This window comes from Mesoplodon mirus (genome assembly GCF_964341445.2).
Source record: "Mesoplodon mirus genome assembly, chromosome: 3".
Classification (NCBI taxonomy): Eukaryota; Metazoa; Chordata; class Mammalia; order Artiodactyla; family Ziphiidae; genus Mesoplodon; species Mesoplodon mirus.
The window spans coordinates 21,901,513-21,916,263 of NC_138978.1; the positions used below are offsets into that span (position 1 = coordinate 21,901,513).

At 57.2% G+C, this 14,751-nt stretch overlaps 1 protein-coding gene across 1 annotated transcript in view; it reads right to left on the bottom strand.

Annotated features, from left to right (window-relative positions):
- MYOM3 (myomesin 3) overlaps positions 1–14,489 on the bottom strand; it is a gene marked incomplete at its 5' end in the record, with an annotated part of 45,295 nt that extends 30,806 nt beyond the window's left edge. The window contains 12 exons of the mRNA XM_082615111.1: positions 82–135; positions 822–1,021; positions 1,999–2,140; positions 2,767–2,928; positions 4,428–4,568; positions 5,047–5,091; positions 6,782–6,870; positions 8,487–8,582; positions 12,226–12,383; positions 13,088–13,247; positions 13,957–14,037; positions 14,329–14,489. Coding sequence (XP_082471237.1) covers positions 82–135; positions 822–1,021; positions 1,999–2,140; positions 2,767–2,928; positions 4,428–4,568; positions 5,047–5,091; positions 6,782–6,870; positions 8,487–8,582; positions 12,226–12,383; positions 13,088–13,247; positions 13,957–14,037; positions 14,329–14,489 — 1,489 coding nt within the window. The remainder of the gene's footprint in view (positions 1–81; positions 136–821; positions 1,022–1,998; positions 2,141–2,766; positions 2,929–4,427; positions 4,569–5,046; positions 5,092–6,781; positions 6,871–8,486; positions 8,583–12,225; positions 12,384–13,087; positions 13,248–13,956; positions 14,038–14,328) is intronic.
- Between the last annotated feature and the right edge of the window lie 262 nt (positions 14,490–14,751).

A 14,751-nucleotide genomic window follows, 5' to 3' on the forward strand; every position in this document is an offset into this window, starting at 1 on the left:
CCTCTGGGTTCAGTTTGTGGCCCAGAGTTTCCAGAACCGCAAAGGGGGCTTGAGGCAAAGTGTCAGGAGGTTCACACATACCTTCAGAATCATCTGTGCTGACCGTGATCGTTTTTCCTGTATCAAAGGGGATCTCTAGTGGGGAGAAGGGAACACGTTAGGGGAGAACTAAGGGGTGCAGGGTGTGTGTGGTGGGCGGGCTCAGCAGGCGACAGGGAAGGGCCTGCCCCACTCTGGGTGCTGATCCCCCCCCCGCTCCCGGTCCTGGCCTTCCGGCCCCTCACTGTGTGTCCTCAAGCAGGTCCATCTGGGCCCCACGATCTCAGGGGTCCAAAGTGCAGCACTGCTGCTCTTGGACCCCAAAGATGCTCTGTCCTTTCGGGACAAAGAGGGACAGAGAGAAGTGATGGGGTCAGATCCCTAGGGCACAGCAAACCCAAATCAGGCTGACTTCTCAGATAGCTGAGCGGGCTGTGTCTCCCCGCCGTCCAGGCTGGGGGCTTCTGAGGCAGGACGGTTTTCCTCCTTCAGATTAAGGGCATCTGAAGAGGGTGCCGTGGTTTTACCCCAGATTAGCATCTTGTGTGGACAGGTTTGTGTCTCTTCCATCAGACGAGCTGTACCTTCCCCTCCAGCTAGGGGTTGCTAAGGACAGCACTGTGACTCCTCCATCAGGTTAGGGGTTCCTGAGGGCTGGGCTGTGTCTCCCCTCCTGGATCAGGGCTTGGCATGGGGGCTGTGCGCCTGTCTCCTGCGTGAGGCAGTCCTGAGTATGCCCTGACTGATGCTCTGGAATGTCCCTGCAGGGCCTCTGTGCCCACCTGTCTTCTTCCGGGCCTCCTCAGGGTCGCCCATGGTAACCGGTTCTGAAGCCTTGGAGGGGATGCTGCTGCCCGCTCTGCTGATGGCTCTCACCCGGAACTGATAGCTCTGGCCCTCGATGAGGCCTTGGATTGGGCACCGACAGGTCCCGCCGGGGGCCTGGTGGCAGGGCACCCATTGTTCGGACTCGCCCTGGCACCTGTGGGAGAGAGGCCCCGGCTGCAGCCCCTGCCCATGAGTCACATCTTCCCAGTGTGAGCCTCTTTCAGGGCCCTTCCCCCGCCCTGGGCTGCCGGCCCAGCTCATCTCTCTCCATTGAAAAGCCCGGCTCCAACCTCGGGCCCCAGGAGGCCTTCTCACCATCCTCCACCAAGCACGATGCTAATCAAAATAGCTAGTGCCTTTCATGGAGCTTTCCTGTGTGCCTGGAGCTGTGCTGTGTCCCTCCATACCTGTTATCTCGTTTCATCCTGACAGTCCTCACGGTTAGGTGTGATTACCTTCACTCTACCAACGGGATCCGCATTTAGAGAGTGAGATGACTTGCCCAAGGTCACGTGGCTTGTGAGTGGGTGAGTTAGCCTTTCCCCAGAGGGCTGTCCACTTCCTGTCAGAGTGCCTTCCAGAGTGACCCTCGGAGTCTGGGGTCTCTGCACCCCTCTGGGTGCCACTGTCCTCAGTACTGGCTGGATGGGGCCGTGTACCTCAGTTTCCTCATCTGTAGAATGGGGCACTAGAGAGTCCCCCTCCCCCTTAGATAGGGATTGTTGTAAGGATTCGAGTGGCTGGATTGGGTTACCTCCAGCTAGGGCCTCGGAGCCGGCGGCAGGTGGAGGAGGTGGGATGTTCTAGGCCTTCCCTTTCCTGGTGTGCCCCCTCCCTCCCGCGTCAGTGCTACTCTGTCTCCGTCACTCAGGGAGGACAGCATCCACATGTGCTCAGGTTTCAAGCACTGATGTTTGCCCCTCCCAGTGGCAGCTCCTGCTGTAAAGGGTCTAGAGGGCAGCGGCTGACTCCAGGGGCGGACACCCTTCTATTGCCCCTAAATAACACATTTACCTCCTGCCCTGTTCCAAGGACAGGCATGGGGGTCCCTCTTTCCTGTGGCCCCCACGCTTATCCTCACAGAGCCATCTACCCCCATGGGCTCTGCCATTGAAGAAGAGACCGACTCACAGCTCAATGGAGTAGCTGGTGATGGGGTGGCCACGGGTGTCGCTGGGTGGGGTCCACGTCAGGATGAGGCAGTCCCTGTTCACGTTCAGGCATCGAACATTCAGGGGGGACCCTGGAGCCCCGGGCTTCTCGGCTGCAGCATCTGAAGCCCGGGGTGGGCGGGGGTGGGAAGAGAGTGGGGGGAGGCTCTTCCAGTCAATGTCCACTTGGCGACAGACCCCCTCCCATTCTCACCCCTCATCCTCTTCTCATTCACCACCCCCCAGGGGCTCAGTTTGATCTCGAGGAGCAGGACCTGAATAACAGCCTGTTCCTTTCAAACAACAGCATCTGGGGGTAGGGGGTAGGAGTACCGTTTATTAGGGGCCCATTCTACGCCACACACCTGAACAACTGGCATAATTAATCTCTGAGTCCTGGCGCAACCCCGCATCTTGCAGGTGGGAAAACTGAGTCTCATAGAGGAGAAGTGAATTACCCAAAATCACCCAGCTAGTGAAGTGGCAAAGCCAGGAGACAGAAATCAACCAGGACTAGAATGATCCCAGCCCACGATCAGCCCTCCCTCTCCAGCTGTCTCCGTGTCTGAGACTCTCAGGCTGTGTCCCTTTGGAGGGTCATGGGATGCACAGGGATTCTTAGAGAGACTCTACCCCAGCACCCCCGATATATAGCATGGAAACCGAGGCCTCGAGGAGCAGGGACTCGCCCAAATGTCCCGCAGCACATCCGTCAAGGCAGAGCCCCGGTCCCTCGCCGCCCCCTCACCTCTCACAAACACATAGGCACTCTGCTCCCGGAGCCCAAAGGGCGAGGGCACCTGGACCGTGTAGAGACCCTCGTCCTCCTTGTAGGCGCAGGACACCTTCAGGGACGCCTGGCGGTCTGCGTAGAGGATCTGCCGGCGGCTGGAGGACTTCAGCAGCCTCCCTGCAGAGGGAGGGTCCAGGGTGAGCTCTTGGGGAATCTGGGCCTCACCTGGGAACCCACAGATGCTCTGGGGGTCTAGGCAGAGGTGAGCTTGGCCTGGCTAGAGCCTGAGGCTCTGCTGGGCAGTTGGGGAGGGGGTGGTGACCTCCAGGACTCTGCCAAGGTGGCCTCTGAACTCTCCTCTGCAGAAGGTTTGAGGCGGGCGGGGGGTGGCAGGGCCGGGCCCAGGGAAGGGGCTGGGGCTTCAGTGAGGTAATGAGGGCTCAGGGAAGTGGTCAGCGGCTGGGTGAGCAGCTCGGTAAGGAGTCGGAGGTCCTGTGAAGAAGTGGGAACAAGAGAGATGAGGCCCTGTGTGAGGGTCAGGGGCTCTTCGGGATGCTGGGGGCTCGAGAAAGGAGGTGGGGCTCAGTGGGCAGGGGATGTGAGCTTAATGGAGGGAGGGGGGCCTGTTGGGGGGGATGGGGACTCAGGAAAGGGGTAGGGGACTTACTGAAAGAGTTGGGGTGTCAGTGAGGCGGGTGGGGACTGGGCAGGTGGGACCTTAGTGAGGGGAAGGGGAAGGGGCTCTGGGGCTCCAGGGCCTCGCCCTGCGGTCCTGCTGTTGCACCATCCTGCTCTTCGTGCCACGCAAAGGCCCCTCCCTCCTGTCAGCACCTCTGTTCCGGAAGACCTGCAGGTTTGGGAAACCTCTTGGCCTGTTATCGCAGCTGTTTCTCAGGGTTCGTGGCTTTTCCACTCCTCCACTCCAGCCCCCAGCAGGGGCAGCTTCCCTAGGCTCAAGCTCTGGGGTGTCAGGGGGCTGTGCTCCTGGCCCTTGGCTGCAGGCCTGGTCACGAATGGGGCAGGAGGTCCAGCTGTTCCTCTCCTCCCTGGCTGACCGGCCTTCCCCAGCCCTGGCCCATGACCCCCCCCCACCCCCGCATCTTCGAGCTCACAAGTAGCAGTTATGTACCTACAGCTACAACCCTGACTCTGAAAAGCCCGAGGCAATTGTCACAACCTGCCCTGACCCTCCTCAGGATGACCTGCTCCTGGCCTTGGTCTCTGTTCTTGTTGCTTCAAATGTCATCACCTACCCCTAGGGTGCTGATGTCGAGCCCATAGATGTAAAGGGCTGGGCTGGTGCCTGGCCAGCCACAGGCTCTCAACGGGCCGTGTGCAATTGTGTTTTGGCTTCCTGCTTCCTCCCGGATGGAGAGCCCCTTGAGCTCATGCATGTCTGTTCCTAACCCTGCCCCGGCACCCAGCACAGGGCCTGGTACCACGGGTGCTCAGTGACACTTTGCAGGGTGACTTGATCTGAACCCACCTGGCTGTGCTCTGCTTCCGTATACCTCATCGGCACCCATCGCCCAGCTTGTACCAGTTAGGGGGCGGGAATAGCTGAGCTCCGCTCTCCACCGGGGGTCCCAGGGGTGGGGATGGAGCCAGGGCTCTAGTCCCTCTTTGGCTTCCACCTCTGCCTCTGCAGGTTAGGGGCCAGGACTAGGGGTCCTCACCATCTCGGAACCACTGGATGTTCTGCTCGGCGTCTAATACATCTTCAGAAAATAGGCAGGACAGGGAGAAGGATTCCTTCTCACGGGCGAAGACTGGTTTCAGCACCGATGTGAATTCCACGTTGGGGCCAAACATCAGTCCTGGGTGGGAACAGAAATTTAGGGCAGAAGTCGTCTGAGGCTGCCAGCCTAGCCTGGGGCTTAGATGCGAGTGAGGACCCTTCTGGGATGTCCCCTCTCCTCGGGTCAGGATTCACAACTTTGCAGGTGGTATTAACAAGGAGAAGAGGGGGCCTGATCCTGGGGGCCAGGGGTGGGGAAGAGATTTCTCTAGGTGGGACCAGATGAGCTGAAATGGCAAATACTGGTTTGTCTTTTTGGATTTGCCTTTCTCGTTCAGTTTTGGCCACTGAGAGTGCAGCAGCTGGAGGCAGCTCTGGGGTGCCTAGGGACCCCAGAAACCAGTCTACAGGTATTAACAGTTTATAGACAAACCACACGTGGACATCCCTTTGTGGGCAGCAGATGGCTATATTCTAAAGGGGACTGTTGGGGGCCCTGATGAGGAGCCCCAGACACCCTCCTCCCTGAAGGCCCATCCCTCCCCCAGCCTCCTTACTTTTAAAGATCTCTGAATCGAAGCCAGCATCCTTCCCCAGGTAAGCTGAAAATCCAGAGCAAATGGAGTTGGAGAAGGCTCAGAGCCCACGTTCCTACTGGATTTTGGAGGCATGGCCTTTGGTCACGGGTTTGAATCCTGATCTGGCAGTCGCTCCCCCCTTCAGCTTGGGGAAAGTTCCCTAGCCTTTCTGTGCCTCAGTTCCTTCCTGATTCCTCCCTGATGGTGGTGGTGGTGGGGTTCTGAATACATGAGTTCACATGAACAAAGCCCTCAGCAGGGGCCTGGCATACAGCCAGTGCTCAATAAATGGTGGTTTCCTTCCTTTACCCAAATCCACCGCCAGAATCACAGTCCTACAGGTGGAGCCTGGTCAGACTGGGATTTCTGGTGGGTCCAGGGCAGCGCTAAGAGAGCCTCCGGGAGGCTTCAGGGTGAAGTCCAAGGTGGTGTGGACACGGGCACCAGGGGATAGTGAGAACAGTTTTTATTCACATAGCGTGTACCACGTGCCGCTTATTAACTCGTTTAATCCACAGCAGCCTTGTCTGTTGCTGTCATTATTATCCTCTCATACAAATGAGGAAACTGAGGCATAATCACCTAGCGAGCACCCCAGCAGCCTGAAGCCAGGACATGACACTGGTCCCTGGGATGGCCTTGATGGAGGAGGGATGGGGATGTGGATGAAATGATGGGAAGGATGGGCGGACAGAGGAAGGCAGGGGCCAAGGGCCCGATGCCTGACCTTGCAATTGACTCTGGGCACTGCCTATAGGGACGGCTCAGATTCCACCCAGAGAGCCTGGCATGGCAGCGGGGATAGCTGCCTACGAAGAGTGATTTGGGGAACAGGGCAGAGGGGTGGAGAGGCTGTGAAGGACAGTTTAAGAAGGTCCGATGAGAGACTGGGAGGTGGGGACTAGACTCCGGCCTGTCTGCTGCTCAGTGTGTGTGTGTGTGTGTGCATGAACCCACACACGTGAAGCTTCTCTCTCAGGGCCCTGAGGGCAAAGCCTTGGGCTCAAAGTTGTGGCCTTCTGGGCTGGGCTCGGCCCTGGCCATGGGGTCGGGGGAGGGAGGGTTAGCCTTCCCCCAAGAGCCTGATCCAGCCAAGTTTTACCTAAACCATCTCATTTAATCCACAGGAGTATCTGAGGAAGGCGGTAGGATTCCCCCTTTGCAGGTGGGGAGGTCAGGTAAGTGAGATGGCAGCCAGGCTCACACGGCCAGTCAGCGCCAGAGGCAGCATGTGGACGGGGGCCCGGCAGAGTCCTGAATGTCTCCTTTGCCTCATGTGTCCCTCCAGGAGGGACCTGAGCCAACTGGGGAATATGCACCGGAAGCCAAAAGGGGCAGTGGGGGTCAGGAGGAGACCTGGTAGGACTCGGCCTTTGCCCCTGAGGACCGCTGGTAGCCAGACCGCCCTCCCAGAGGCCCTGAGCTGGATCTGGACCCAAGCCCAGCTCCGTGGGATGAGCATACTCTTTGGGGACAGGCAGGTGGGGTCCCCTTGAACAGGGATGTAGGTTGTACAGTCTGAGGGCGGAGACTCTCACTTGCTCTGAAGGCCCCAGGGGGCGGGAATCCCGGTGGCTGCCCTGGTCACCTGATCCCAGACCAAATACCCCTGGGCTGGGGGTCCCTCCCCGAGTCTGACGCAGACTCATGTCCTCATTTGCTCATCTGGGGTTTGCTGTGGGCTTTCTGGCCTGTTGGTGATGGCCGGACTCACTGCGGACAAGGACTTTGGCGAAGGAGGAGGCCTGGCCGTAGGCGTTCTTGACCATCACTGTGTAGGTGGCTGCGTCCTCAATGGTGCATCTGAAAAGGAGGGAGGGAGATGTTCCCCTCCGAGATGGCTGAGCTCCATGGGAAACTCAAGTCCCCGTGCAGGTGGGGTGTGGGGGGAAGGCGGGGGTTAACAGGAAGGCCTGGGGGAGGACTTTAGGCTCTAGGTCAGGGCCTGCCTCTGAGAAGCTGGGGGCCTTTGGGCTGCCACTGTCCCTCTCCACGCCTCCAAGTCCTCCTCTGAAAATCTCGGGACGTAACAGCAGCCTAAGTCATCTCAGGTGAAAGTGCTTTGAAAATATGATTGTTATCAGAACACTTAAGCTAAGTGACTTGTCCAGAGTCCCAGAGCAACTGGAATTCAACCGAGGTGACGAGCCCTCCCCCAGGCACGGCCTCTGGCCCTATCAACACCTCCAGAGCAGAACCCTGGAGCCAGAGTTGCCCCAGGTACACTGCCAGTCTGTACCAGAACTGGGCCGGATGCCCAGGGGTTCTCAACCGCAGGCCTGGTTTTCACCACCAGCCAGGGCAGCCTTGTCTTGTTCCCAGTGGAGGCTTGGGCCAGCTCCATCCCAGGGCACCATGGTGACAAAGAGGGTAGATGGTAGGACACAAGTCACACATCCAGCCCCATCAGCAAGCAGAGAGGCCCCTTGGTGCCCCCTCACTGCCCCTGGCTGCTCGGGGCAGGAATCCCTCTCGTTTCAAGGGCCGGTTCCATGTGTCCCTCCAGGCTGCCCAGCCCTGCATGCTCTCCCTGACTGTGCAGCCCACGGGGCACCTCTCTTTGTAGTCTTGGATGGTCAGGTATTTATGTCCATGTAGCCTCACTTTGCTTCTCGAGGGTCCTGTTCATATTTGTGTCTCTGAAGCCCGAGTTGCTTGAGGTGGAGGGTTTGGTGTATTGGAAAGAACCCAGATGGAGAGAATTGACTCAAACCCAGGCCCTGCCCTGTACAGGCTGCACAAGACACTTAATCTTTCAGAGCCTCAGTTTTCTCATCTGTAACACGGACAGAACAATGCTTCCCTGCATTGTTGAGAATGGTGGTGGGCATTATCAACCATATGTGTAAAGCAGCAAGCACAGGGCTTAGCACCCGGAGGAATTCAACACCTGGCAGCTCATACGCATAATGCACGCTTCGGGGCAGATTGTGCTCATATTCTCCCTCCATACATCCTGCCTCTTTTAAAACCATGCTTAAGACTCACCACCTCCTGAAAGGCCTACCTACCTCTCTCCTTCCAGCTGCTTCCCCTTTTGTGTGTGTGTGTGTGTATATGTGTGTTTTCTCTCCTCCAGCAACGAGCTGTCCCCGCATGCCTAGCTCAGCATTCATTCAGTCCTTGCTGCTAGCCTCTGAGTCCAGATTTCTCACCGTGTATTCCAAGGCTTTAGAATCACATGGGGGTGTCTGTTAAATACAAATGCCTGGGCCCCACTTCAGACCTATTTAATCTGACTCTCTGGGGGCAAAAGGGGCAAATTCATCCCACAAATCAGTACTTTAACAAGCACCCCAGATACTTCTGAAGACGAGGCTGACTTGGTTCATAGCTCCGAGGAAGGGTCTGGACTCATTGCTCTGGTCGTGGTAGTGCTAGGACTGGGGGCCGTGGGTCTCTAGGGCTCATGGTCCTACCTCCTAATCTCCAGTGTCAGCAGCCCATAGTTATTGGTGATTCGGTACTTTCCAGCAGGGAAGAGGCGGAGATCAATTCGCATGTCATTTTTGTACCTGTAGAGACACAGTGGTTTGTGGAAGGCAGTGTGATTCCATGTGGGAAGGATCCTGAGCCTCTCAGACCTGGATTCCAACCTCGGCTTTGTGCTGCTTACCTGTGTGACCCAGGGCAGCACTTTCACTGCTCTGAACCTCAGTTTTCCTCATCTGTGAAATGGGAATAATAATTTCACTGACCTTGTAGGGTTGTTGTGATGATTAAATGGGATAAGATATGTAAAGCTTGAAGGCTGTACATATCACTGGTCCCCAACCTTTTTGGCACCAGGGACCGGTTTCGTGGAAGACAATTTTTCCACAGACTGGAAGGGGTGGGGAGGGGGATGGTTCAGGGGTTGGGAACCCCTGCTGTAGATGCTTAAGTGTTCATTCTCTTCTGGAGGGTGAGAAGAGGGAGCTGTAATTAGGGGTATCTGCCCCTCCCCCTACCAGTGGTACCCCCCAAGGACCAGGCCCCAGCTTTTCCTTCCTCTCTGAAGGGGGTACCAAGGAAAGTTCCCCATCCCTACCTTCTCGTCAACCCCAAGACAGCAGTTCTTGATCTCAGTTCTTGTTAAAATCACTAGAGGAAGCTTTAACAATCTCCATGCTCAGAGTCCGAACGTAAGCCTTTGAGAATTTGCACCAGAAACTGCTCATTGTTCTCCAGTAGCCATTCTCCCTCTTATTCTAAAGTAAATATAACATGTTTCTTAGCCTCTCTTTCTGCTAGGTGTGGCCATGTGACTAAACTAAGTCTTGTCAGCAGAAAGTAAGTACAAGCTTCTGATGACATCCTTTACCCCTTTTCCCATCATCTTTCCCTCCATTCTGCGTCAAGAATATGGCCATGAGGGCTGCATCTCGAACCAGGAAGGCCTGTGCCCTGAAGCAGTGTGAGGGAACAGACCTGCGTCCCTGAGGAATCTGTGGGTGGAGTTGCCATAGCAGCCCTACCCTGTCTACATCAGACATTTACATGAAAGAGAAAAAAGATCTATCTTATTTAAGCCTTTAAAGAAATCTCCATGCCCAGTCTGAAGCCCAGATCAATGAAATCAGAGTTTCTGGGCATGGGACCTGGGTATCAGTAATTTTTAAAATTTCCCAGGTGATTCCCGAGCATGGCCCCGCAGATCGCCCTGCCCTGCTATACCCTGGATACTTCCTTTTGTTTTCTGTGAACTCTGGGGTCTGGTTTTCTCTGCCATTCTCTGCCACAGGCACTGGACAATGAGGTGGCCTTGTGTCTGTCCACAGCCCACTGGGGTATGTTCTGGAGGCCTGAGGAGTCGGGGCTGGCGAGTGAATGTCTGTGAAAATTAGCTTGCTGTGTGACCTTGGGCAAATCAGTCCCCCTCTCGGGCCTCTGTGTCCATGAGAACTTTGCATGAAAAGACAGGATCAGGGGTGGTTGAGTTCAAAGAGTAGGCCTTGGCCAAGAGAGGGCACCCCAACCTCAGTACATCACCTTCCTTGGACAGACCCCCCACGTTTGTCTCCATGGCAACCAAACAGTGCTGTGCCCACGCACCACTACACAGCCCCCAGGCTGTGACCTCTTCTGAAAGGAGCCCAACTAAGTCTCCTGTGGGGAGGATGGTGCCTAATCTGCGTGCCCAATCTTTCCACATCTCCCAGGCCTGGGGGCCAAGGTCAGCCCCCCCACCCGCCAGCTGTCAGGAACATTCCAGACAACTCGGCCTGACCAGCTTTCTGCCTTTCCCAGAAAAAGCAGCAGCTGCAGCTCTGGGCACAACCTGGGCAGCCAGAGACCTGAGGTCTCATTTTGCCCCCCTCTGGGCTTCAGTCTCCTGCCTGTACGGCAGACCCTTGAAGGATGAGGCTGAATGGCAGCCAATCATAAAACAGCATTAAGTGAGACAGCTAAGGCGAGGCACCCAGCCTAGAGCCTGGCCCAGAGAGGCCCACATAAAAGAGTGAGATTTTTATTATTTTTCTAGGTTTATTTTTCCCCTACATATTCTGGTGTTTTTTACCCCCTCCCCCCCTTTATTTTTTTAATTTTTAATTTTTTGGCCATGCGGCTTGTGGGATCTTAGTTCCCCCACCAGGGATCGAAACTATGCCCCTGGCAGTGAAAGCACCGAGTCCTAACCACTGGACCACCAGGGAATTCCCCATATTTTGGTGTGAGATTTTACTTTTGAAGGCTACTTGGCCTGGGAGAGTGATTCTGACATTAATGCATTGTGGCCAGGACCCACTTCTGCAGTATAAACATAGCCAGCCTGGGCCTTGCCTAACTCGCCCTGAAGTTGCCCCTGAAGTCAGGAAGTGCTCAATAATTGGTGAATGAATGGACTCGCCTGACAAGCCTGGGCAGCCAGCATCTTCCTGCTGACCGGGGGGCTGGGTCTCTACCAGGGCCTGGGCAGAGCTCTGGAGGCCAATCCCAGGAGGATATGTGGCCCTGCCGGAGGTGATTGATGATGGGAAACCAGATCCCAAAGCCAGGAGCCCCGGGGGCCACCTGAGTCTCTCTGGCTGGAGGTGGGCCTGGCCTTGGCCTCTGCCACTTACAAGGAATGCTCAGCTCCTGGTTGTGGCAACCTTGCTGGCAAGGGTGGAAACAAGACTCCCTCCCAAGGGGCTCCCATGGGATGGCTTAGATGTGGGCCTCAGTGCCAGGGCAGGGCAGGGCTTGGCTGCCAGGCCAGGCCAGCTGAGCAGCTGACCCCCACTTAGCCCAGGCTGGCTGTTGGGAGCGGTCTTCCTACCGCACTGCCTTGGTCCCCAAGCAATTTGAATGAATGCCATCTGGCAATGACCAGCCCCAAGGCCACCTCCCTCAGAACACTGTTCTTGATTGCTCTTGGCCTAAGCTCTTTTTCTTTCTCTGACTTCTGAGGCATTATATATGCTTTAAGGAAAAAAAAAAAAAAAAACCAACTGTAAGGATCACTTTCCTACTCTCTCCTACTCTCCACCCCCACCTCCACCAGGCGCATTCAGGAGGCTCCGGCCTCTGCCTGCCTCCGCCAGCGAGGCTTCGACTCTGTGGTTCTGTTACGGGTTCATTCCCAGGAATGGCACCTCCTGCTTTCCCAGCACCTTTCAAGTTCTGAGGGCTTCCGCGTTGTCGTGGCATTAAATCCTCACCACGTGCAAGCTGGACAGGAGGTCTTCAACCCATTTTACAGAACAGGAAATGGAAGCAGGACCAGAGAGGTTAAGAGGCATAGTTGAGACCACACACCACGTTGGCAGAGAGAGCGCGAGGCCTGGGCTCCTTCTCACTGCAGGGCCCCCGCCCTCCCTGCCTCCCCCCATCTTCCTGCAGCCCCAGAGATGTCCAGCTCAGAGCAGCTGCCTTCACATGCCACCAGAATCATATTTTTACAAGCGCTGGCTCCCCGGGCAGCCCAGACTTCTAGCTCCAGGCTGGCTGGGAGGCAGCTAAGAATAACCCCTCTTGAGCCTCCCCAGCAGCTGCTGCTCTGTTTGGGGCAGGCAGAGCTTAGGGTCTGTGGGTCTGCAGCTTTTCTAAGGCGGCAGGAACTTCTAGCGGAGGGGCCGGGCCCCTGGAAGGGAGGTGTTGGGTGTAAGGAACTCACTCACACTCAGGGGACCCCCAGAGGCCCAGAGCGTGGGGGCAGGGCAAGGACCCCTTCTCTCCTGCCCCCCGGGGGCTTACCAGGTGACCTGGGGTGGAGGCGAGGCCTGGACGGTGCAGGTCAGTAGGACTGTGGCGTGCTCCCAGACGGCGTGGGAGCGCAGCGGGATCCAGAACCAGGGCCCGCGTCCGGAACACAGCTCCCTCAGCTCCTTGGCTTCCCGGACCTTCTTCTCTGTCTGGAGGCAGGAGGGGGCCTGTGACTTCTATGAGCCGGGGCACCACCTCTCCCCCGTCTTTGCTGTTAGCTTTCCCCCGACACCCAGGCTCTGGAGTCGGGCCCACATGGGCTAGAGCACCCCCCACCCCAGCGGCTGAGAGGCAGCATGCCACAGAGGGCAGGGCATGGGGTCAAGGCCAAACGCTGCCACTTACTAGCTGTGAGACCATAGGCCAGTCCTCCATTTCCTTATCTGTAAAATGGGGATGATAATAATATTCCCCCACCCTCCTGTGGGGTTGCAGTGAGGATTAAATGAGTTAATATGTGAAAAACATAGGCACTGATAACACCCATGTAAGTATTACAGCTATTGTTTTCCTGCCCAGGGAGGGGGTATGGAAGTGGCTTCAGATCCCTGACATTTGTCAGGAGTAGCCTTCCCTGAAGGTCTTCTGTGTTCTAGGCACTGGGAAAGTAACTTTACCAGCCTGATCTCATTTACTTCCCACCTCGACACCAAGCAGTGGTACCACACACACCCATTTTACAGATGAGAAAACCAAGGCTCAGTTAGAATTATTGCTTGACCAAGGTCACACAGCTAGAGGGTAGGGGCACTGGGATGTCCAGCTCTTCTCGAGAAGGGGGTAGGTCGAGTTGGATGGCGTGTGATGGGTCGCAGTTTCCAGGGCCCTGGAGGCCCCAGCCCATCCCTCTCACCCGCCATCTCAGCGCCTTCCGGTCTCGCTTCTGGCGCAGCAGCCACTGGGTCCGTAGGAAGGCGATCTCCGTCTTCTCCCACTCATTGCCGAAGCCCACCCGCTTCTGCCCTCGCTCCTCCAGCTGCACGGTGCTGGTCTGGCGCCTCAGCTGGGCCTCCCTGCGGTGACGGAGGCCATCAGGGGTGGAGACCCTGGGGGTGGTGATGTGGGGACACCCCGGCCCTGCCTTCCCCACGCCCAGCACTGCAGGCCACACTTAAAGCTTCTTGAGGACAAAGGCAACTTTTAATCCTCTCTTGCCTCCAAAATACCCTGAGTGGGTGCAGCTTTTAGAAGGTGCGTAATGAATATTATTGATACAGTTCATAAGGCTCTTTCACGAACCATTGTTCTTCTTGTTTTCACTACAAGCAGGTAGACAGGTCTTAGTCTCCCCATTCTACAGGGTAGGGACCTGAGGTTAGGTAACCTGCTCCAGGCCAGCCAGGACCAGGACCCAGGCCTCCTGATGCTCTCAGGCTCAGAGGCCTTCCCATCTCGGGCCTCGTGTCCAAAATTTGGGCTGCTTTCCTTGCTCCTCCTTTCCCCATCCCCGGCCTCCTTCCCCACCATAGAAGCCGGGTGGTGAAGTACAGACCCCCACCAGCCTCTCCCTCACTACTGCCTGAGGGCTCATCCAGAGGGTGGTGTAGCGGGCTTTGTGGTCAGTCAGCCCCGGGCTTAAACCTCTGACTAGCCGCTTACTCTAGATGTGTAACTTCGGGCAGGTTCTTTAAGCTGAGTGTGGGAGCCCAGTGGGGAGGCAGAGGACTGGACAGGATGACCTCTTCCCAGCCCAGGGCTCTCTGGCAAGGTCACCTGACTTACCACGATGTCTCTGAGGAGGCCGTCAGAGCCAGGGCTGCTGCGAGGGCATAGTCTGCCGCGCTGAACTGATACTCTTCCTCGCTGCCTCCGGGAAAAGAGAGTTCATGGCTCCTGCAGGTTTGGCTGGGGGTCTGGCTGGGGGATCCATCTTCCTACCTCAGGGTACTAGCAGGCACAGCTGTGCCTCGTTGCTCACACCGGGCTCTCAGAAAGCAGGGCTGTGCCTGTCTCCTCAAACTGAAGTACACAGAGGTCAAGGCTATGCCTCCCCCCGCAGACTGGGGCCTCCAGAGAGCAGGGCTGTGCCTCCCCATCAGACCGAGGGCCCTGGGGGGAAGGGCAGGGGTTGGGGCGGGTCCCCGAGGCTCCCACCTGCTGCGGAAGGTCCGTTTCCGCGTGGAGGAGCCCATCTGCAGGCTGTGCTTCTGTTCCGCTTTCTGCTCTTCTTCCCGGCGGTGCTCCAGCCTGTGCACCGCCACGGCCTGGGGTGCCCGGGTCTCCCCCATACCTCCCGAGCTCTGAGGCAGAGTCATGGCTGCAAGAGCAACAACCTGCCGAGCCAAGGTACACGGTCACTCCACCAGGCGTCCACCCACCCTTTCCCCGTGGGGTCCGCCAGCATCTCTGGAGGTTTGCCGGTAGGGGTTCTCTCTCCCGTGGGCAGACAGGGGAGCTCAGGCCCGATGGGGGGACCCGCCCCAGGTGACAGAGGCAGGCTTTGTGCTCTCAGCCTGGCTTGTCCACCACTCCATGTGCTGCCCCAGCGGCCCCTGGCTTCCAGCGGCACCTGCCCCC